This window comes from Pectinophora gossypiella, chromosome 7 (genome assembly GCF_024362695.1).
Source record: "Pectinophora gossypiella chromosome 7, ilPecGoss1.1, whole genome shotgun sequence".
Taxonomy (NCBI): Eukaryota; Metazoa; Arthropoda; class Insecta; order Lepidoptera; family Gelechiidae; genus Pectinophora; species Pectinophora gossypiella.
In genome coordinates, this window is record NC_065410.1 from 7,933,189 (window position 1) to 7,956,255 (window position 23,067).

The 23,067-nt window shown below is 38.0% G+C and overlaps 5 protein-coding genes across 7 annotated transcripts; 3 read left to right on the forward strand and 2 right to left on the reverse strand.

Annotated features, from left to right (window-relative positions):
* Positions 1–2,424: 2,424 nt before the first annotated feature.
* Positions 2,425–3,429, forward strand: LOC126368101 (RNA polymerase II transcriptional coactivator). The gene is made up of 3 exons (XM_050011987.1): positions 2,425–2,575; positions 2,657–2,739; positions 3,040–3,429. Exons 2-3 carry the CDS (start codon positions 2,677–2,679, stop codon positions 3,301–3,303), a joined length of 327 nt encoding a protein of 108 aa, XP_049867944.1. The 5' UTR covers positions 2,425–2,575; positions 2,657–2,676; the 3' UTR covers positions 3,304–3,429.
* Positions 3,430–3,475: 46 nt separating this feature from the next.
* LOC126368057 (ethanolaminephosphotransferase 1) lies at positions 3,476–15,220 on the reverse strand. Of its 3 annotated transcripts, none has more exons than XM_050011927.1 (10): positions 15,114–15,215; positions 14,975–15,030; positions 14,788–14,856; positions 14,300–14,492; positions 10,422–10,548; positions 8,355–8,484; positions 7,558–7,715; positions 6,933–7,113; positions 5,923–6,108; positions 3,476–5,362 (listed from the first exon to the last, which is right to left on the reverse strand). In XM_050011927.1, exons 2-10 carry the CDS (start codon positions 15,023–15,025, stop codon positions 5,300–5,302), a joined length of 1,158 nt encoding a protein of 385 aa, XP_049867884.1. In that variant the 5' UTR covers positions 15,026–15,030; positions 15,114–15,215; the 3' UTR covers positions 3,476–5,299. The 3 variants fall into 3 exon arrangements, with proteins under 3 accessions (XP_049867884.1, XP_049867885.1, XP_049867883.1); XM_050011928.1 differs by having other exon boundaries at positions 15,159–15,214; XM_050011926.1 differs by having other exon boundaries at positions 14,975–15,220.
* A 575-nt stretch (positions 15,221–15,795) lies between these two features.
* On the forward strand, positions 15,796–19,006 carry LOC126368049 (zinc finger protein 724-like). The gene is made up of 9 exons (XM_050011916.1): positions 15,796–15,983; positions 16,058–16,197; positions 16,350–16,383; positions 16,466–16,494; positions 16,607–16,771; positions 17,006–17,131; positions 17,386–17,452; positions 18,079–18,207; positions 18,543–19,006. Exons 1-9 carry the CDS (start codon positions 15,873–15,875, stop codon positions 18,951–18,953), a joined length of 1,212 nt encoding a protein of 403 aa, XP_049867873.1. The 5' UTR covers positions 15,796–15,872; the 3' UTR covers positions 18,954–19,006.
* A 13-nt stretch (positions 19,007–19,019) lies between these two features.
* On the reverse strand, positions 19,020–19,952 carry LOC126368100 (NADH dehydrogenase [ubiquinone] 1 subunit C2). The gene is made up of 3 exons (XM_050011986.1): positions 19,714–19,952; positions 19,489–19,632; positions 19,020–19,272 (listed from the first exon to the last, which is right to left on the reverse strand). The coding sequence occupies exons 1-3, from the start codon at positions 19,871–19,873 to the stop codon at positions 19,223–19,225; spliced, it is 354 nt and encodes a 117-aa protein (XP_049867943.1). The 5' UTR covers positions 19,874–19,952; the 3' UTR covers positions 19,020–19,222.
* Positions 19,953–22,059: 2,107 nt separating this feature from the next.
* LOC126368093 (rRNA-processing protein FCF1 homolog) lies at positions 22,060–22,901 on the forward strand. Its single transcript, XM_050011978.1, has 2 exons — positions 22,060–22,185; positions 22,265–22,901. Exons 1-2 carry the CDS (start codon positions 22,183–22,185, stop codon positions 22,877–22,879), a joined length of 618 nt encoding a protein of 205 aa, XP_049867935.1. The 5' UTR covers positions 22,060–22,182; the 3' UTR covers positions 22,880–22,901.
* Positions 22,902–23,067: the final 166 nt, after the last annotated feature.

Here is a 23,067-nt window from a genome sequence, read left to right on the forward strand (position 1 = left end):
GACAGATAGGTACTTATATTAAATATTACACAGATAGAAAATAATAGTACCTACTAATAAACCTCACACAAACAATGTTCCGCTATTTGTCAACGTAATTCGCACTGTGTCTATCGTTGACGTGACCAGGATGTGGCGTTTAGAGGAATATTCCCACCGCTAATATAAAGTCGCAATAGGTCGCAATACAAAAAGATGATGATGAGATGAGAAAGGTGTAAAAAGAGTTATATTACCTACCTAGCCTTTAGGCAGATAGGGTCAGAGTACAAGAAAGAAGAATTTGAAAAAAAAACACCTAGTATCTTTACTATTAACACGTTAACTCCCTCTCTCTCCTTTCTATCGTGTGGGTTGCGAGGTGGATTACCAACCTCATCAACCCTGGTGTCAGGGGTATTATTGAGCCGCCAAAACCCCTGACGTGACTCGTGTAACGACCACGTACTTACGTAAAGTAAGTAGTAACCGGGACCAACGACGTAACGTGCCTTCTGAAGCACAGATCATCTTACTTTTGAACAATTAGGTGATCAGCCTGCAATGACCTAACCAAACTAGGGATCACGAAGTGAATTTCGTGATTTGTCCCCACCGAGATTCGAACCCGGGACCTCTGGATCGTAAGTACAACGCTCATCTACTGGACCACGGAGGCCGTCACAACACCTTAATTGTGTATGAATCGCATATGAGGCAACAAATTTGAAACTCATACGTGCATGTCCCATATGTGGGCCATATTTTTTCTTGACAAAGTGTGTCTATGTACATAATATCAAATGTGGTTGATAAGTAATTTTCAATTACGCAGTGAACGTGTTAAAGAGTCTTTACAACAGGGACGTAGTAGGTACGCACTTTGGGAACATTCCTAGGGACAGCCTATCACTGGACGTGACACCCATAAAACGTGTCGTAACATCAGCAGGACATGTGATGGGTGTGATTTACGTTCAAATGATACTTTACGAACATTTTATTTTACCTGAGTATTTCGCCAGTATCCGACAAGTAATACATGACTTGTATAAAAGAATGGAGGAAATGTTCGTGACATGTAATTACCTTTATGTTCACTTATGCCTGGTTTGAAGGAGGTAACCTTGTCGAACACTACCAACAAATAGCCTACGTGCAGATGACATACGTGGTCCAGTAGTTAGATAAAGCTTACGATTCGAAGGTCCTAGGTTCGATTTCCGGTGGGTACACGTCTATCGAAAAAAAAATATCGTCCCTGGTTTGGTTAGGACATTGTAGGCTGAAATCACCTGATTGTCTGAAAAATGAGATTATTCCGTGCTTCGGAGTGCAAGTTAAGTAGCCGATACCGGCTATTATTCATTTAATTATTATTATATCCATCTTGACTTCGTATGAAAAGTGCCTGTTAGTAGTTTTTAATACTTATATGACTCTCTATGTGTGTAATTTATTTCCCCCACTACGTAGCATTTTTTATTAAGTATATATGCCATTACGCTTCTAAACTGCAGAAACATCAAGTATGTACCTACCTAATACCTACTTGAATATTTTTAAATTTGTCTTGACGCCACCCTCTGACACGGGATGCCCCTCTGATTTGAATAGAACCTCACCAATAACCAAGGATTTACCTCATCAACCCTGGTGTCAGGGTTACTAGCCGCCAAAGGCATTTCACATGGCTCAATCATGGCTAATCTGTCCCTGATTCATCCTACATACCTACTAGTAACCACACAGTGGGCAGGACATATAGCGAGGAGAACCGATGGCCGCTGGGGCGGAAAGGTTCTAGAATGGCGACCACGTGTCGGAGGACGCTCAGTGGGTAGGCCCGCTACAACGTGGACCGACGATCTGGTGAAGGTCGCGGGAAGCCGCTGGATGCGGGCAGCGCAAGTCCGATCGTCGTGGAGATCCTTGGGGGAGGCCTATGCCCAGCAGTGAGTGGGCGTCGTATGGCTGATGATGATGACTAGAAACCACAGTAGTAAGTAATGTTTACAACATAATACAGAAACTGGTTGCTTATTCGGCAGCATAATTTTTAAGCCAGTCCCAGTACATCGATACGATTCGAACATTTACATAGCAATGACCAATGTATACGTACTTACTAATGAATTAGCATAACAGTGGGTTTGTAGGTCATACATAACAACGAGACAGTAGCACGTTTGTAAAATAAAAATATAATTATTGTTATCGATTGCTTACTTTATTATTTTTAAATAACTTAAAAATCCTTTTAGGGTAGATAAATGGTGAAGCATTTTAAAGTCGTCTAGATCAATTTTACATAATTACCTTTAAGCTGTATCGTAAGGCATGACGTAAAACCATTTAGATACCTAGGCAACTAGGTAATTCCATGGTATAAGAATGGGTAGTTCGACGAAACTTCATGCAAAACACAGTTTTTTTATTGGGACGAGAGCATGATATGCCAATCGCTTAACTAAGCTGTATAGACATTAGTCCTTTGCCATTCCATTGTGAAAAGCAACTGAACTTTGACAGTTGACGACGTTGACAAGCCGCCTTTTTGGTTGTTCAATTTGGGAGCTGCCGGTTACTTTATTTGGTAATTAATACTTTACTATTCTAAGTTTGTGTTTGTATATTTCTTTAAAACCAATAAGCCATATTTCTGATATTATTATAGGAAAAGACTGAATTTTCAAAATGCCGAAACATAAGAAGGATGCAAGTAGTAGTAGCAGTGATAGTGACGACGGACCAGTCGATGTAAGTGTTTTTATATAAATAGAAAGTAGGCAATAATTAACTTTTCAACCTTTGTATTTTCTTTATATATAATATCGTGACTATAGTCGGTACCTTATAATTAACCTACATTACTTGATCGTAAAATATACTAACCACGTCACCGTAATTTGTATAAGCAATACAAGCTATAGGAAAAAGGATGTGATGTTTACGCAGATAATTGCAATAGCAAATACATTTGTGTATTTTTATCAAATTACGATGATTTACTGCGAACTTCTTGAGTACACATAACCTAATTGTGACTTCTATTTACAGAGAAATCCACCACCAGATAAAAAAGCCAAAACTACTCAGTCAACGCGGACTAACGACAAGGAGCCCACATGGGTGCTTCAAGGAAAAAAGCTTGTCAAAGTGAGAGAATTCAAAGGCAAGTGCTATGTTGATGTGAGGGAGTTTTATGAGAAGAATGGAGAACTCCTGCCTGGCAAGAAGGGCATCAGTCTCACTCCAGAGCAATGGCGGAAGCTACTCTCACTAGGCGATGAAATAAATGAAACTATAAGTACCTTATGTTAAGAGCAACTGTTTGTTACATTTTGTGCTTTTTGTTACCATTGATAATTGTTAATGCACTTGGTACTTCATATAATCTAATACTTGTTAAAGTGAGTTAAGCGAATAAATGTTTGCAACAAAAATGTTTTCACCTATTTGATTTGTAAGTGTAAGGTTGAAATAAAAAACTACATAATAAACAAGAATGTTTTTTTTGACAAACAAACATAAGGCAGATAAATTCTGCAGCTGCCAGTTACAACACTAGTTTATCATCATAGTACATCATAAAGATTGCCCTCTGTATATATTTTGAGTAGCATTGAAACAAAACATCACACGAACTTAAAAGTTAATAGAGGTATTAAATATTGAGCAAAGAGAATAAATAAAATGAGTTATAATGTCTCATTCACACCAGGACTTGAAAAGGATGTGATTTCGCAACTTGCTACTTCACATTTGTGCAGCAGTTAGGCGAATACACCATAGTGTGAAAGAGGCTGATGCTTATATTATTATAGACAACCATAAAAATAACATCAAAGTTTGACTGGAAGAGGCAAGTTGAGGCTTTTCGTTTATACATGGCATCCATACATTATTGACTACAATGGTACAATTTAAATGACTACAATTGAAGTCAATTTAAGAATAAAATAACAATTTCATAAATTATTTTATGAGACATACAATTTGCTACTTCAACTTCCTACATATTATACAAATACAATACATTGAGAAAAATGTACATAGAAAATATCCCCAAATATGTAAGACTTACATTATTCTTATACATAACACTTACAATTTATAACTGCATAGAGAAGAATAGGATTACAAAAATATGAATATGTAACTAAAATTTTTACATCATTTGATTGCTTTAAAATTGACTACATCCACTATGTGAAACATTTGGTACTAAATCACAATATCTATATTTACGACAAGATTGTTGTATAATAAGCATGACTAGGGTTACTGACATTTTGAATTCTCACTGATTCCAATGACTTAAGTTTAATAGGCGCGCTACACATCCTCGGGTCAGTAATAATTGGCAGTCAAAAAGCCGCTTGGCATACCCCTAACGATATAAAAACCCTTATTGTTTATATATCATTAATTATAATAAAATAATCCTATCTGCGAACCAGCAAAGCAGGCAGTTGAGGAATCACTTTCCAACAGATTTGGTACTGTTATTGTATCTCACCTAAACGAAAATCAAATTGTGTATGAATGATGACGATTTAGATTTTCATTAGTAGTCGGAAACAGGATATGCAATTTTATGTGGATCAGTTTTTTGTTAAATATACAGAATACAATGACCCATCAGTATAGCACCCCTTACAAAGTTATGATTATTAGTCTGGTATTGTAAATAAATGCCCAACAATACTGAGACACGTACATATAGCTATTGGTGCAGGTCCATACTTAACTTACTATAGGTAGATACTACAGTTACCAACATTGGCCGCCACCCAACGAGTTTTTCCAGATACCAATGTGCAAATTCTAAAAAGCAAAATTGCTTTTCATCATTTGTTGGCATTACGCATTTACTTTTTATATACGCAAATGACTAATTGCAATATTACTTTTTAGATGAACTGCTTTGATGTGGCCTTTTTAGACCCCCTGAATTTTTAATACAATTAGTTCATTGCTCTAAAGGTACGAGTCAAAGTTTAACTTGAATACATTTAATAATTATCTACCGGTATGCTGTTTTAATTTATGCATGTGTTTTATTTAACACAGTAGTTTAGTTGGTCGAGATTCACATAAGTAACGAAAAAGCTGAGTCCCGTTCTACGGACATTCAGTCTGTAACAGACACTGGGGTCGGAATATGCCACAAAATCATTTGACTTAAAATGGGATATTAAAAAAATAATTTACAAATTCACCTAAAACACTGTTCATCGAAACCTTCAAATTTCGCACTTCTACTACACGTACATAACATAAATATTACCTGAATAACTTTCACTAGTGAGATTTCTTACTTAATCTTTGGTTTGATATGGAAACATTCGATGTTGAAGTGTTCACACATTTCTTGTACCTGTAAATACAAAAACAACAATAATTAAAAATTTTGCAAGTTTTTCCACGCACTCCCCTGTGTTGCCATTTCGGCGCCCAATCGCGCAATTAGGTAAAGTACTTTAACGTCGCTATATTAACAGTAACTTTGCGTCCCACTTTGGACCGCTGATATTAAATCTACGGTAGTAGTAAATCTATGCCCACCAGCGCTTACCTGGCTCATATAATGACTACATACCTACTTTAGTAAATAGTTAGCCGGAATTCGGCTGCTTAACATACCCTCTGAAGCAGGGAATCATCTTATTTTCAGACGATTACATCTTGCAATGTCCTGAACAAACCAGGGACAGTCTCACAGTGACTTTTTGTTAGTCCCCAGCGAGAATCGAACCCAGGACCTCCGTACAGTGTGGTTCATAATCTCTGGTTGATCGAAAGGAGGCTTGTGGCCTTATATACATTGTTTAAAACCATAGCAACTGATAACTAAATTACATACATACGAATCAAACTGATAACCTCCGTTCTTTTTTAGAGTCGGTTAAAAATGGGATTGTACTATCTGATACAAACCACTTTAGTGCCGTAGTAGATGTGTGCGATGGAGCTGCCGATACAGAGAGCCGCTAGCAGTAGCAACTCCGTCATGGGTGATACTCGGAAGATCATCACCGCGCCCATCACTAGACCGTACGGCAGGAGCAGGCCGTTGAACGCCTCGCAACGGGTGTCGCTCATCTGCGATACTATCAGCCGACACTGGAAATGAATACATACACATACATACATAAACTTACGCCTATCTCCCACCGGGGTAAGCAGAGACTATTGAATTCCATTTGCTTCGATCCTGACTTCTTCTTCTATCGTGTGGGTTGTGAGGCGAATTACCAACCTCATCAACCCTGGTGTCAGGGTTACTATTGAGCCGCCAAAGGCCCCTGACATGACTCATTTATAACGACTACGTACTTACACAGTAAGTAGTAACCGGGACCAACGGCTTAACGTGCCTTCCGAAGCACGGATCATCTTACTTTCGGACAATCAGGCGATCCTGACAAGTGTGTAGGATCGAAGCAAGAGAAGTGTCTCTTGCTTCACAACTGTGTCTTCTGTGAAGAGAAATGTCTCTTGCTTCCTCTACATACATCAATCGTTTCATACACGCACGCTGGTTCAGAGTAGATCGTACTGAACCTTTTCTAAGGGCATCCAATTCGTTCAATGTACATTCTTCTAGGTCTTCCTCTGCCAGCCCTACAACCAACCTTCGGTTTATATACTGCTGGAAATTAATAATTAAATAGTAATTCTTCTTCTATCATGTGAGTGTGGGTTGTCAACCTCATCAACACTGATGTTAGGACTACTTTTAAATACATCAGTAAGTTGTAGCCGGGACTAACGGCTTAACTTGCCTTCCTTGTATCATGTTCATGTCATCAGGTAATCTGCCTATAATGTGCTAAACAAACTAGGGATTACAAAGTGGTTTTTGTGATGGGGGACATATCACCGGGTTTCGAACCCGGGACCTGCGCATCGTGAGCCCAGCGCTCAACCACTGGAGTACAACTTACATTGATGTTAGAGAAAATGGTGCCAGTGAGGATGTAGAAGAGGCGGGGCCCGCGGCTAAGCACATCGCTGGGAGAGTATACTGCCCACAGCGTGCTGAGTGTGAAGAATGCCAGCAGCGGCAGCAGCGGCCGCACCGCTTCAGGGAACGACCGCATCTTGCCCGTCTTGTCGCGGTACGACCTGCACATTTAAGTAGTCTCTTACATAGTGTGGGTTGTGAGGTGCATTACCGACCTCATCAACCTTGGACAGGGTTATTATTGATCTCGTGTGGCCTGGTACGAATAGTCTAGATGATAGAGAGTAGAGAGCACTTGGCATTTTGAAATAAAGTTTATTGAGTACATCAAACAAGCAACAATTATGAATAAGGCACTGACTCCTAAACTAGTATAACTGTATTTCAGCTGCCAGTGTGTTCCCAAATTGAAGAAAATTTCTCGCTACACTGCGTGTTGTGCCATGTGTAAATAAATAACTTATAAATAATAGTTTTTCGTTAATAGATTACTTCTTAAACCAGAAATCGTTTTTACGGCCTACGACCATTAAGACTGTGAGACCTAGCTTGAGGTAAAACTAGCTCGACAGCGATGATGGTGGAGTCTTGTTTTAAGTACTAACTTGTATATGTTCCAGAGGATGATAGTCTGGCTGGTGATCATGGCGGAGAAGTAGAGCACGAGCTCGAACACCAGACCCGGGGTGACGCCGCCCGGCAGCTGCACGTGCCAAGCGCGCGGGCCCACCACTGATGTCACCAGTAGCAGGATGCACGAGCCCTGCGGAGCGGCAGCAGACCGTTCGCTTACCATATTACGTTGTATTCATTGGTGAGGTCGATGACCGCCCCATACAAAAACCTCATTCTTACCGTATGCCGCCTTATCGTGTAAGCGAGCGAGACAGAACTTAGTGGTTCAAGGCCATTTAAATTAAAGTAACACCCAGAGGGAGAGGTCAATCTAGCTCCGTGCCTGATACGCATTAGTGCGAGCGGAGAGTCGGCGTTCTACACGTAGTGTTTTATTCATTCTATGTCTCAGACCACGTAATATAGGTAATGAGCTAATGACTGCAAGCGCTGTATCGCGTTGTAAGTGGCGGCAGACATACGGGGAAAGCGAAGAATTTATTATCTTTAATTTGGGAGCTTGGTCACTTCGTGTCTAACTCGCTCCATTGTACAACTCTTAGCAAAAAAACACAGAAAAAAATTTGTAGGTACACCTAGACAACGATATTATCGCCGTCAGCGCGTCATAAAGCAAGTAATGCGAAGAAGAGATGGACAAGTTTAGCGACTTATCTCCTCGCGGTCACGCAGTTACGCACAGACGCGGTACAGAGCAAGTGGCCTTAAGACTACATACTAATCTCATGTAGATATGTAGTGAGTGAGACAAAAAAGATATACACACGATCATTGTGAAATCGTAGCCCCAAGGCAGGAACATGACGCCAGTGTTGTACTTCTCCCAGTGCGTCAGGTAGAAGTTGATGAAGATGTTCCATATCACGAAGAAGAATCGCAGCGGGCTCAACTCATCCCTGTAAAATATATATTTTTATAATTGTCGTACACAGGTGTTGTTGTGCTCTGGCTGGTGTGTAGAAGATGATAAAAAATACGGCGATTGAGTTGACCACGTTATATTTTAAAATAAAGGTACACAAAATTACATGTTACGTTGCAGTCGATCGTAGAAGACGAGAGAAAATGTATTGCCATTTTATATATAAAAAGTAAAAAATGTTTGTTGGATGTACAATAATCACATTTACTAGTAAGTTACTGGTAGCGTAGCGTAGGTATAAGGTAAGGACTCTTACAGTGTACGCCTACGTCACGTCAGTGCGAGCGAGACACAATTCGCGCGCTCTCCCACTTTCTCTTTAGCGGCTTATGGCGATTTAAGATTATAAATTAATATATTAATATAATAAAGTACAACCCAGAGGGAGTGAGGTCGCAGTCGTCGCCCGATACGAATTGTTGTGGGGCGGAGAGGTACCGTTCTACGTACCTAATATTTTTCTTTATTCTATGACTAAGCATAATTTACGTATTTGATTAGAGGGAGGTGGGAGGTCGTAGGTTCGAATACAGCACAGACCTAAATCAATTATTGTCGAATTTGTTTTCGAATTCGTATTTGGATCATAAATGATTATCACGTGCTCAGCGGTGAAGGAAAGCATCCCGAGAAATGTATTGTCGGAGGTATGAGACCTAACCTGTATTGGGCTGGTTTTCCCTTCGCGGGTTGGAAGGTCAGACAGGCAATTCCTTCTGTAAAAAACCGGACCTGTCAAATCTTCAGGTTAGGTAAGCGAACCCCGTGAAAATGGGATAAGGCTAGGGAAATCATGATTAGGTATAGTGGCCAGCTATTTCGTAGTATCTGAAGATATAGGTGCTCGTTTTTACACTTTAGGAAAGTAAGAACACTTGTGAGTGCTGAGCGAACTCTGGCTTGTGATGGTAAACCAACTTGGCATCTAATCAGAGGTTCCGGTTTATTTTCCCGGAGAACATTTCAATTCAATTCATTCACAAAAAATAATTTCCAATTCTGTTTCGAAATCGACGAAAATCGATTCGATTCGTAATTACACCGTACATAACCATTCGCCATACATTTATGACCCAGTAATATCATGTAGGTAAATCATAACTGCGATTCGAGTTTTCAAAATGATTTTGATAGAGGTGGTCTAATTTGTGGGCTTATCATAAACAGTGATTAATAATATCACTAAGTAATTAAAATGTAATTGTATTGGATAATTATAGAAGATTGTGAATTTCGTCACTGATGAGATAATTAGATATGAATATGACTAATTAGTGAATAAAATTAATCCGGACAAATGTAAGCGCGTTGCGCTAAGTGTCCTTAAGGACATGATGATACGACAAAATTCACACCCGTAATCATAATCGGAATGGGCAGGGTTATCTAAGCATGCATATCGGAATTTCGTATGTATTTGCATTGTACGTAAAAAGTGCGAGCCAGGTCAAGAATGCATGAAGAGTTTGATGAGTGGAAGAAACGAAAGTAGTGTGTAAGGGTCGTAATAACGGAAAATAGGTGTGACCTTCTGTATGTCCTACGTTCTTCTTCTATCGTGTAAATTGTGAGGTGGATTACTAACCCCATCAACCCTGGTGTCAGGGTTATTACTGAGCCGCCATAGGCCCCTCACATGACTCATGTAACGACTACGTAATTACATCAGTAATTATAACTGGGACCAACGGCTTAACGTGCCTTCCGTAGCACGGATCATCTTACTTTTTGGACAATCAGGTGATCAGCCTGTAATGTCTTAACCAAACTAGGGATCACAAAGTGATTTTTGTTATTTGTCCCCACCGGGATTCGAACCCGGGACCTCATGATCGTGAGCACAACGGTCAACCACTGGACCACGGAGGCCGGAAGGCGTTACATTGAAAATAGCAAACGGATTGTAGTTACCTGCCAAATATACTGTATAGACAGGTAGGTATGAGCACCGCGGAATAGGAGTCCAAGCCGTGGTCGAACAGTTCGCCGAGCGGTCCGCTGGTGCCTGTGCGCCGCGCCTGCTTGCCGTCGATACCATCTGCAATTACACATCACCCATCATAGTTATGAGAGGAGCTCGGTGGCGCAGCGGTGTACGCTCGGTCTGCGATTGTTGAAGTTAATCGACTTTCGCAAGGGCCGGTCATATGATGGGTGACCACAAAAAAAAAGTTTTTATCTCGAGCTCCTCCGTGCTTCGGCAGGCACGTTAACCCGTTGGTCCCGGCTGCATTAGCAGCCGTTAATAACCATCAATCCGCACTGGGCCCGCGTGATGGTTTAAGGCCCGATCTCCCTATCCATCCATAGGGAAGGCCCGTGCCCCAGCAGTGGGGACGTTAATGGGCTGATGATGATGATCATAGTTATAGGTTTGGAAGAGGATAAACATTGATCAGATAGCTAAGGATCCTATCAGATAGAAAGAGATAATGCGTTCCACTGTGTTGTATTACGTTACATAGACAAACGTAGAACGCAAACGAGTGACAGCTTCCAGACTGATAGTATAAGGTCAAAACAAAACCACAATGGTAGGTGGTACCCAGAGGGGGGCGGAAGTGTTTGTAATTTTTGAGCTTCAAACAGAAATCTCGGAGAAAAATTACTAGTGTCTTATAAATCCTCGCTTTCAAGGGGGTTAAAAGGGCCACATTTAAGTAATTCGCACTTTTATATGCGCAAATGTCAAATTGCAATATTGTTTTTTTAGATGAATTGCTTCGATGTGGCCTTTTTAACCCCCCTGGACACATCCGTATCTCCCCTGTGTGCGAAGCGGATTTTTGGACAGCAACATAAGAGAAGCTCACGCTCGTTATCTCTATAGGGATGGGTGACGAGGTTGGTACCATTCTATGGTGTCCCAAGATAATGAGCGTAGTGACAGATTTCCAGCCAATCGCCACGCCTACTTAGTATAATTCCTTATTCTATGCTATCGCCTAAAATTAACAATGATTTACTGTAAACATACATCACAATAATTTGCGTAGTCCAAATAAATTAGGTAATTTCGATTGGAAGTAATAAGGAAAACTAGAAGAATAAATTAGATAGGTACATTTTACTCTTATTTATTCTCATTTTAAAGGTATTTTTCAGTTTCAAATTTTGATTATACACGATAAATTATGCGAATTTATTGACCTACCTATAAGAATTCCAATGGCCTCAAAATAAACGTACTACAAATGACAAATATTTAATGTCGTTTGAACTTTGGTCCCTGCAATGGCGTGATTTGATATGGTAATGATAACGGATATTTTAAAAAACGTATTACAGAGATAATGATTAAAACCCTATTCTATCTAATGTAATAGAACAGATTTTAAAGAACGTGGAACCAATATGTTTTAGTTAGATTATTGTTAAAGAATCCTGACTGTATTTAGGGCCAACCGTGTGTGCCGACTGTGTTTGCAACCAGCGTTTTCCCGCGGTAATTTCGGAGTCGTCCATCAATTCGCTAGTAAATGAATGCTTTTAGTTAAATTGACTTTTTGTAAAGCTCGCATAATGGTAAGTGGGTCTATATGGGCACGTGTCTAACTGCTAACCTGTCACCATGTGGTTCATCCTAATTATCTATCTACCTAATTGTCACGGTCATTTTATCGATTCTTGCGATATAATTATGTCGTTTTGTCGATTGATGCTAATATGTGAACCCAAATAAGTCATGTCGTTCTGTCATATTAGGGTAAAAACGATTTCGACAAAATTGATTGAATCGATCAATAAGTTCATCACGTTGGTCATGTTAGCCCTGCTGGTCGCTTATGACACGTGTCTCTGTTTATGATACAAGTTTATGACATTTCTGTATATGTTGTATAGTTTATGTGCCTACTAGGGTGTAGAGAAAATTCATTAAGTCCAATAGGTAGGTATATTAACACATAAGTTGTTGACCTGAAAAAAATTTACGTCGAAGTAATCTGGTCTGCGCGTGGTGGTGGTATGACGATGTGTTGAAACGTGCTTGACTTCTGTTTTTATCACGGCGAGACACTAACATTAGATAACAAAGGGCACTAAACAGCTCGGGATCAGGTCCGACCTATTTTCAGTGTAATACATAATTATACCACTACAAAATCTTCATACGTTTGTTGCATCAAATGCGCAAAATATTAAATCAAAATAGGTACCTAGGTAGATTAGGTTTTTTTAAGCCTTCGCATAAGGAAATCGACCTACTTCATAAAATTACAAAATTCTTGATAAGTACTAGGTAGGTAAGTAACCAATGGACCGCCAAACCTGAGCAGAATTGGGAGCTACTGTTGCTAACAGGATACCAACCAGTCCCCTACAAAACGTCGTAAAAGATACATTAAAAGGAACATAACCCCTACCAAGTCACATGTTACTTATTTCTCTATTTGTGCCTGATTCTTCTTCTTCTATTGATTCTTATTCTTCTGTTGTGAAGTGGATTACCAATCCCATCAACCCCAGATGCCTAATGCTGGAATCTAATTGTACTGTATTCATGTGTTATGTTGGATTGTTGAAATTTAGTTCTGTGCAATAAAGTATATTTCATTTGAGTTTGATTTTGAATCTAGTGTAGGTAGGTATCTAGTATTTCTAAATAGCTGTTTGCATGGCTAGCATTCCCGCAAGGAATTAATCAGTGTGCCCTTGAATCAAAATAGGTAAGCATATGAGAAAATTCCAAGCAGAACTAATTGGATAATGATGATTGCCTGGGGCTTCCACCATTGCCATGTAATCTCTTAACTACCTAACTATAATGCATAATGCGATAGAGCATCACATTCATGGGCGTCCAGCCGGCTGGAGATAATGCGTAATAGGTACAAGTTCATAGGTAGGATGCAATTCTTTAAGTTGAAAACTATCAAAAAAAGTAAAAGTTTTCACGGTTTTTAGGATAAAAATATTTTTTTATGTTTAGATGTTGTGATTGTGTGGCATAGGACTGCAGTATTGAAATAAATAGGTATGTACGTACCTATCTATGCCTATGTAATGAAGCGCATTTTAGCCGTCAAAAAATATGTGTGATTTATTTATGGTCAAATGTTACAGAGGTTTATCTCACATCCCAGTAGTCACATATCAACTTAATGTAAAAATCACGATTATTAACATACACTCATACACGATTATTAACATAAGTTCACGACTATATCCCAATTGGGGTAGTCAAGGGGTAGGCACCTACAAATATCTCAAGATGAACTAAGTACCCACACCTCACCAAGCTTTCTCTTAGACCAATGTGATTGGTGGTGAGCCATATCACCATCTATAATGGTTCAGCCAACTGTGTTAGTGAATACTGCACTTAAGATAAATTCATATTATTATTTATAAGCATGATTTCCACTAGTTATATTAATTCAAAATCTACTAGTCTTTTGAATTACAGTAGAGGATATGCTTGATTTTTTATTTGGATTTGCAAATCAATTGATTTGAATGTACAACTACATCCATTGCAATTAAAAATTTGCAATATTAAATATTAGCAAACATCAGCTTGCTTGATTTTATTGTTCATCTGACACTGATAATACAACTTCTTAAAACTTTGTTAAGACTTAGGTACTAGGCTATAATCATAACATAAAAACAGTATTGTGTAACCATACTACTTCAATAATTACATCACATATTATAGGCACCTAAGTACTTTCCAAAAATGTTGAATCAAAATTATTATTATTAGTATGACTCACCTTTTGTAATGAATTTGTATTGATTTGAGTAAAAAAAACAATTCTATATTTGAAAACATATGACATGCTCACCTAAAGTGTATGCCACAAAGAGATTGACTGCCGTAATGGCCCACACCCAACTGGGAATATGGTCATTGTAGGGGTTGTCATCTGTGAGGGCGTAGAACCCATAGTCGTAGTACGAGAACAGGAGGAAGTTAAGGACCGTCAGTAAGAAGCCAGTGAATGTTAGCAGGTTGGGGGCCACCCACTCGGGGCAGAACTGCAAACAGGTTAATAGGTTAGTACTTGTTAACTAGCAATTTACTATTTCACTGAAGCTATGCAAAGATAGTAAAATTGTATAATTTAAAGCAAATAACTTTAATATTACAGGTAATAACATTGCAAAACGAATCAATTGTCTGCACTGCTGTTAGGGAAATATTATACAGACAGATATTATTTCAAGATCATGTCTTTTTAAGCATTTCATTAAATTTCAAACTTAGGACAATAAAATTTTAGAAAGTACAATAACCAACACCAACCAATATTACATTACGTTTTAATCTCACCTGAACACACCAGTTCCAAAACGGATGCATAACATAATTGCTGAGTATACTTGTATCAATAGAATTGTACTGAAACAATAATAGAGATATTCTTTATTATTACAAGGAACTTCAAATGCTTATAAAATTCTTCTAAGTTTCACATTTTAATAGGAAAATAGCGATAAAATTGTAAACAAATATGTACCTTGTATTTTTCAAAACCTTTCAGCTGCTCATCAGTCAAAAAGCGAGCCATGATGACTGCAATATAACAAACACCAGTCAATAACAGATATTAAGTTCGCTCCCTCATTGAAAATTGGTACTTTTTCAACTAAAATTACAATAGAATGTGAATTATGTTTTTCAAATTTATTTTCATAGGTTACTTCGCCGCTCAGTTGTAAAACTCGCTGCCCATCACAAACATCCTCACCGATCGACAAATGGACAACTGACTGAAAAAAAAATAAAACGTCAATTTCAAGGTGTCAAGAAGGTCTTTGTGTCAAGATGTCAATAACAAACTCAATAACAAAATATTTGTTGCCAGTATTAATTGCCCGATTATATTATATGGGAACAATGGAACAAGGACCAAGTAGTATTATAGGAATAGGAACAATATGGCAAATCTATCACCAGCTAGGTAGTCCACGTAATTGTCGAATTTTCAATATATTGATTTAATCGATAGTATATCTATGCCCCACCCGACCGACACTTGGACCGACACGGTCGATGAGTCAGTTCGGTCGTTTTGACGCTGTTATCGAACGGATAGCTAGTCGACCTGCCTAAGACAGACGACGACGTTATCAAAACAAAAATATTCTTGTTCTTTTTTCAATGCTTTGCTGTCTAGATGCGTAGTATCCCTACTTGGTCTGTGCTGTCGAGGTGCTGTCCAAAGACCTGTCTAGCAGCGGTGTGGTAGGTAGTCTGAAAAAACGTAAAGTAACGCGTCCGTTATAATCCGTTAATAATAACAAGTAACCGTCCGTCCGTTATTTTCGTTGACTTGATGACAGTTGACTCTGACTTGAAGAGGGACAAAGCTGCTTCCGAATATTGTACAGGATTTTACTGAAAATACTGAAATTATGAATAAAATATGTAGAATTTGTTTAGAAGAAGGCGTTTTGTCGTCGGTATTTACCAAAAACTTTAACATATCCTTGTGTGAGATGATAGAATACTGCTGTAACATAAAGGTACAACATCCAACAAACTTTTGTTTTCTTCATGAAGTATTTAGTAATTTATACACTGTCTTTTCTTCTTTTAGATAAATAGAGATGATGGTCTCCCAGAGCTAATGTGTAGTAACTGTATTTATAAGTTGGGAGTTGCATTTCATTTCAAACAAACATGTGAAAGTGCAGATGTTCGTTTAAGGCAATACCTAGGTTTACGAGCGCCAGAGAAGTAAGTAGTAATACTTTTACTTATTAAATATATTCTACAATTACACTATCTATCAAACTAAATATTTGTTTGCCATATAGCTCTTTACATACTTAGGTAACAAATACATATTAAATTAAGTATATTATTTGTTCCATTTCATTTTCTTTCAGATCTATAGATGTTGCTGTTATGACAGATCCTTTCGTAAGTAATGAATCTCATAAAGTTAGCTTATTAAATTGCCATGTAGATAACTTTGATACCTATAAAAATATTTCCTTTCCAGGTTACTCATCAAACAATAATAAAAAGATGGTCAGTATAGTAATATTTGGAAGTAATGATTATTTAATAATTCCATCTCACAAAAGTTCTAGCTGCTGTTGGTATTATTTATTATTCTTATTTTCGTACCATTTTTTTGCAGTAAATGCAAATTAAGTCAGCAAAAGAAAACCAGCACAAATTATAAAAGGAAACCTGAATCACAAAAATTAAAGCGGGGGCCCAAACCAAAGCCAAAACCAGTGCATGCATGCTACCAGTGTGACAAACAGTTCCGGTGTCAAGCTAAGTTGGATATGCACATTAGGTAAAATAAAAATAATATTCCTGTCTAAGCCAGTAATATCAGTAATTTTTGATATGTATGACTTATTGTAATTTGCCACATATGGCATTAACTATTTGGCCGGAACTAGGCGAGTCATAATGATGGTAACTTATTCTGTAGAAAGGGGTCCAAAGTTTTTACTACAGTTGATGTTGGTAATGGCAACATTGGCACTTTGTTAAAATGGTCTAAAATACCTTTTTTTATTATCAGAACACACACAGGTGATAAGCCATTCTCGTGTATGTACTGCCCTCGCCGGTTCACACAGAAACATAACTTAACCATACATCAACGGGTTCATACTGGGGAGAAACCATTCCAGTGTGAAGTTTGCAGGTAAGATTGCAATTGTGGTTTAAATTTTCCACATTGAATTGAAACTGCAGTTTACTAACTTATTTAATTAGTAACAATTACGTCCCCTAGCATTAATGTAGAATAAATAAGTTACTTTGATTAACCTCAACCTCCCTATTCTATGCAGTTCTATAGTTAACAAAGGCCTCCCTTCTGCCATTCCTATTTAAATGTAAGGAATGTAGTAATTTGTAACTTAATATTAAAATTAAGTTCTATTTTACCTGTTTCAGCAAAAGATTTTCAGCACAAGGCAATCTTCATGCTCATCTTAAAATACATACAGGGCAAAGAGATCATGTAAGTAATCTTGTCTGTGGTCATACGCAGGATATCAGTAATAACTTAAGGCAACAAGACAAGGGCTGGTTTCGAACATTACTTGACATGCCTTTTTTACTGTGGTGTTGCTAGAGCATATTGTGATCTTAACCCTCTAATGTCCGGATTTCTAGACACTATTGTTAAACAATAGGGTTTGAATTTTAAAAGGACTTTGGGATCTTAAAGATTCAGAACATTCAGTATTAACTTGGTGTATTTTTTTTTTACCTAATTTTCATCTATGCTTGAGCCACTCTTGGTGGTTATGCCAGCCTTATAATTTACAGAGTTATGATAATAGTCAAACAATCCATAACTATACAATACATAACAAAATAAGCTGTAGTATTGATACACAACTACACCATGTCGCTCAGGGATTTTTATTCCTAAGAGACAGTACAGTATTTACATACATGTTTTGCCATTATGGATGCTGGATCTGCCAAGAGACATCAAATCTGTCCATTTAGATTTTAGTGGAATAATTTTGGTGCAAATTACATTGGTAAATTTATTGGCGTATACATTTATGGCACTCAATTTAAGCATTATTGCATGGAAAAAGATGGCTCTTGTAAAATAATCATGTTTGCCAACAGGTATGCACTTTATGTAACAAATCATTCATTACGTCGAGTGAGCTGACGCGACATATGAGCAAGCACCGTGGTGTCAGGAACTTTAAATGCGACCTTTGTGGGTCTGCCTATATCCACGCTAGAGATCTTGTAAGTTTGCTTGTTGACAATTGCCTGGAAGAGATTTCTACTTAGCAATAAGGCCGACTGTTGTACTATTTCTGTTTTGTATGTCCTGTGTGTGCATTAAAGTATTTGTTATGTTATGCAAACATGAATCCCGAAACAATTACCAGCTAGTCATAGCATGGGTACCTATGATCTAACAGTAATGTTCTTTCACCTGAGCTACCATTGCTTAAGTGTAGTAACAAGAAATATACCTTACCCAGTTACATCATAAGTAAGGTTTCTTGATTGGTTCTTGTGAAATAGCAAGCTACATTAAATATTCAAAACCTTTACTATTTTCTCCATTGTTTCAGAAATTACACAAACTCAAAAAGCACCAAATACTGCCTCAAGATAATAAAATGCAAAGTGAAGCTTATAACAATAGTAGTAATATTGATATCATTGGTATAGATGTAGGCAAAGATGTACCTATAGCTCCTGTTAAGGACAGTCATCATATTGCCCATCTGGTGAATGAGAAACCCCAGGACATCCCCCCTCCAGGACAAAACCCTCTTGGGCACCACACATTACTTCCATATGAACATAAAGAGATGAAGGATGTATATCATCATCCATACTCTAGTAAAAGTCTGATAGAAACTCCAAGTTGCACAATATGTGGTGAAGCCTTTGATTACACTAGTGCATTGGCACAGCATTATATGCATCAACATAAAGGTTATGATTTTGGCAAAAGCTATGGTTTGAATTTGTCGTAACTTATTGTTTGTATTATAGGAAACTATTTCAGTGCCAGTATAATAGGTATTAAACAAAGATGTACCTATAATAAGATTTTCATTTATTTACCTTTACGGTTGACTTTTCTTCACATATTATAGTTTTGAGTGAAATTAAGTACCTACATAACAAAATTTATGGGAGAGAAACATTATAGTTGTTCTGTACCTACAATAAATTATTTACTAAAACATGATATTAAATGATTTCTGTAGTTTGATCTAATATATTTTTTATACTAATATCCTTAGCGGATTGGGATCCAAGGCTCCAGAACATCCGCATACTTCTTCCTTGCTGTAAGGAAAATAGATGAGATTATATTTCATTATATACCTATATCGAGTAATACTTAACTATTTGTTAAAATGATAAGCTAAGTATACACATAACATAGCTGGCAAGGAATGGGTGGATATACTGCCCTACACCTCTGCCTAGCCCATTGGGAATACGGGCGTTATGTTATAACTTATAAGCAAAGTAAGTAAAAATAAAATTAAAGGTAATTACGTGCAGGGCAGAAGTCCTCATGATGAAGTTCAGCGTAATGTCTAAGAACAGCGTCCTTTTCTGCGAGGTAGTCGTTACGTATGTTCTGTAAAGTAGTTAGCGCGATAGTCCATCCAGCAACGCCAAGAACATGTTTTTGTATACCTGAAAATAACGTGGATGATCATATTTTGATCCTAATAGTGCACTTTATTGTTTTGTTATTGTTATTATGTAATAGATTACCGCTGAATAGTGGACGTCGTGTGCCAAAGTTAATGATCACTCCTGTGCTGACCCCAAAGAGAAGTCCTAGTACTTTAGACCAATGCTGATTAATCCATGGCCGGGTCCTGTCCCCGTCGCCTAAATTCAGAAGTTCTAGGGCAGTTAGGTTTGTAGTCATATCTACAACCTCTTTAACAATATTCCAAAGAAAAATCCAGACAAATTGAAAATATGCCAATAACTGACAGCTGACAGCCAGCTCCACGGCTGATTCACTCTTATAGAAAAAGTTTTCGACTTATAGGTACGCAACGGGGGATATGTCAACTGCGCCCCTCGCGTACTCAACCTCAACCCCCGATCGGCCATTTCATGTTTATGAGAACGATAGTTCAGTGACATTCGTTCGGTGCTCACACATTCTTTTGTTGATGGTGAAATTTTCGTGATATTTTCCCGTGTTACATCGTTATAAGTGCATCGAGTCAAATATTGGTTCTCTGCCTTTGTATAGAGATTATAATGACAATATCCAGAAGCTTTATTGTTTGAGCTTAGAGACTCATTAACCTTGGCAGTCACTTTGTTCGTGATAATTTTTTGTTTCGCGTATAAGATTTGCTAGTGGAACATTATAAATATACTTTTAAAGGTCACACTGGTGCTAATTCCTGTAAATACCATCTAATTTTATTTTAAGTTATATCTGTCATTTTCTTATCCGCCGAAAAGGAAAGGGACGGGTAATTGACAAGCATAAAATTTATGGAACACACGTCAATTTTAAGCACAAATCTAAACCAACCGTCTAAAAATTTTACATCAGTCAATAACCCGACACATTCATTTACTCATTCTTCCTAAAATTAAGAGCTGTGAATCATCCGTCCCTTTCCTTTTCGACGGGTATGAAAATGACGGATATAACTTAAAATAAAATTAGGCGGTGTTTGCAGGAATCGGGGCCATTATGCATTGAAAGTTAAGTTGCGGCTTTTTGGCGGGAAACGGGAACGGGACAGTTGCTTTCTTTATTGGATAATCTAAATAATTAATACGAAGTGGTGTTTTGTGGTTAATGATCGCATTAAGTTAGTCGGAAGACATTCGCGAGTGTTATTATATTGGAGTATTCAATGAACTAAGTGTATCTGCCTATTTTCGCTTCGTGGCAGGAAGCCGCTTCATAACTCGAAACTTTATGCGGACTTTTGAGTTAATTCGTTTGGGGTTCGGAGTAGGAGTCTACTCCGAGGGTGGGGGCTTAGGTTTCATCATCATCACCTTTCATCATTTCATTAATCATCAAGAAAAAAATACGCTGTATGGGCATAGTTCCCATTGCCTTACCTTTCGGGGAAAACCAAAACAAAAAAAAAGAAAGTTGAGTTGCGCGACTGTCAGCAATTAAAAAAAAGCAAAGTTTCTTTGAGCCATAACTCACACATATGCAGTCTACTCACACATCCACACTACGGTTATGACAGTAATAGGTGTATGCAATTTTGTTCGCCATAATTCGGCTGAAGCTGTACTGAATCTCAGATTGGAGAGATGAGTTTCTCAACAGTGTAAATACGGTCATGACAGCACTGCGGTTGAAGCCGTACTTTGATTCACCTGGATCCTATATTATGCTAGGTAGACACAGTACGGTTATTGCGACTACGGTTTTAGATGTACTGATCCTAAGTAAATATTTTTTCTATATTACCCTCATCAGTACGGTATATGCAGATTACTGTCATAGATGTTACTATCGTTATGTAGTGTTTTGATTTCTCATAAATTTAACAGTACGGGATCGATAATTGCTATTGCTAATTTCCGAAAAAGTACCGCGCGCCAACGTGTTAAAAATAAAAAAAAATCTTTAATATTCTAAATACGTAAAACAAAACACTTTACAGCTAAGAAAAGTTATTTTCCCTTATATAGAGGACAAATGGGGTGAAATTGATAGAACTTATTGCTTTTGATCAAAGGCTCAGTGTAACCAAAAACTATTAAATGCCAAATTCAACTCATCCCCGTTTAGTCTATATCCCTAATATCTATGGAAATCGGTCGTCTGATACAACTTTGCACGTAAATCTTCTTATTAGTCTGTGGCCGAGCCCAGTACGAGTACGATTAAAAAAAAAAAGCTATGGAATGGGTCGGGCGAATGAATGACCAAGCGAATGAAGGAAAAAATCATAGATATATCAATCCAACTGGTTGGTTGGTCGTGCAACTTATCGTTTTTTTTTATAGTGGGGGTGGCTGTGTATAGGTCAGGTCAGTCTCAGTAACATTGGTTGGTCTTTGGTTGATGCGAGCGTGTGACGGATGCGATGTGAACCTCAAGTCGAGTGCGTGCACTGCGTGCGATTGCGAATCAAGTTAGGTTATGTTCGTGTTTACATTTTTCCAGTGTTGTAAAATTATAATTGATTTATAAAAGTAATATATTGTTTTCTCACGGCAGTATTTTGAAAACGAAAAATGGTAATCTATTTGCTTTTAGTTATTATATTACAAATTGTCTATTAAATATAATGGATGACACGACTGGTGTTTATTTCAGGGAAAACAAAAAAAGACGAGGAAAATAGTGGAAAGGAAGTTCGCTAAGATGAAGAAAATGATAAGTCCAAGTGATAGTCGAATAAAGGAGGCTGTAAGAGCCGAACCAAAGAAGAAAAAGCCAGAGGACCCTCACGCGTTGAAGATTCGTGAGGTGCCACAAGCAAGCTCTGCCTTGTTCTTCCAGTACAACACGCAGCTTGGTCCGCCGTATCACATTCTCATCGACACTAATTTCATAAACTTTTCTATAAAAAATAAACTTGACATAGTACAGAACATGATGGATTGTCTGTATGCTAAATGTATTCCGTACATAACAGACTGTGTGCTGGGAGAGTTAGAAAAGCTCGGCCGCAAATACCGTGTTGCTTTAAGGATAATAAAAGATCCTCGATTCGAGAGGATAGCATGCCTCCATAAAGGGACCTATGCTGATGACTGTATAGTACAGAGAGTGACCCAACACAAGTGTTATATTGTAGCAACTAATGATAAGGACTTAAAGCGCAGAATAAGGAAGATCCCTGGTGTGCCAATTATGTATGTAGCTGAGCACAAGTATACTATAGAGAGAATGCCAGATGCTTATGGTGCACCAAAAGGTGCTATTTAGTAATAAATCATATTTTAGTTTATATATGTGTTTCATTTAAATCTCTAAGTGTTTACCCTGCACCACAGCCCAGATCACAGAGCCAGAGGTAGGTAGTGGATGAGTTGAAAGGGCTCAAGCCCCAAAGGCAACCACTACTGATAAGTCTACTTATTACTAAATAAGTCCCCTAAAAATTGTCCCCTAGT

What these genes read in the sequence shown, in the direction of transcription:
- LOC126368057 (XM_050011926.1), bottom strand. Translation starts at nt 15,025, where the DNA reads ATGGCTCGCTTTTTGACTGATGAGCAGCTGAAAGGTTTTGAAAAATAC. An exon ending in GCTACGATTTCACAATGATC is followed by an intron (nt 7,716 to 8,354) that starts GTGTGTATATCT and finishes GCCGCTCCGCAG; the next exon opens with GGCTCGTGCATCCTGCTACT. An exon ending in TCTACTACGGCACTAAAGTG is followed by an intron (nt 5,363 to 5,922) that starts GTTTGTATCAGA and finishes TTGTATTTACAG; the next exon opens with GTACAAGAAATGTGTGAACA.
- LOC126368101 (XM_050011987.1), top strand. Translation starts at nt 2,677, where the DNA reads ATGCCGAAACATAAGAAGGATGCAAGTAGTAGTAGCAGTGATAGTGAC. An exon ending in GTGACGACGGACCAGTCGAT is followed by an intron (nt 2,740 to 3,039) that starts GTAAGTGTTTTT and finishes TTCTATTTACAG; the next exon opens with AGAAATCCACCACCAGATAA.
- LOC126368100 (XM_050011986.1), bottom strand. Translation starts at nt 19,873, where the DNA reads ATGACTACAAACCTAACTGCCCTAGAACTTCTGAATTTAGGCGACGGG. An exon ending in ACGACGTCCACTATTCAGCG is followed by an intron (nt 19,633 to 19,713) that starts GTAATCTATTAC and finishes CGTTATTTTCAG; the next exon opens with GTATACAAAAACATGTTCTT. An exon ending in TGAGGACTTCTGCCCTGCAC is followed by an intron (nt 19,273 to 19,488) that starts GTAATTACCTTT and finishes TTTTCCTTACAG; the next exon opens with CAAGGAAGAAGTATGCGGAT.
- LOC126368049 (XM_050011916.1), top strand. Translation starts at nt 15,873, where the DNA reads ATGAATAAAATATGTAGAATTTGTTTAGAAGAAGGCGTTTTGTCGTCG. An exon ending in GGTTTACGAGCGCCAGAGAA is followed by an intron (nt 16,198 to 16,349) that starts GTAAGTAGTAAT and finishes ATTTTCTTTCAG; the next exon opens with ATCTATAGATGTTGCTGTTA. An exon ending in CAAACAATAATAAAAAGATG is followed by an intron (nt 16,495 to 16,606) that starts GTCAGTATAGTA and finishes ATTTTTTTGCAG; the next exon opens with TAAATGCAAATTAAGTCAGC.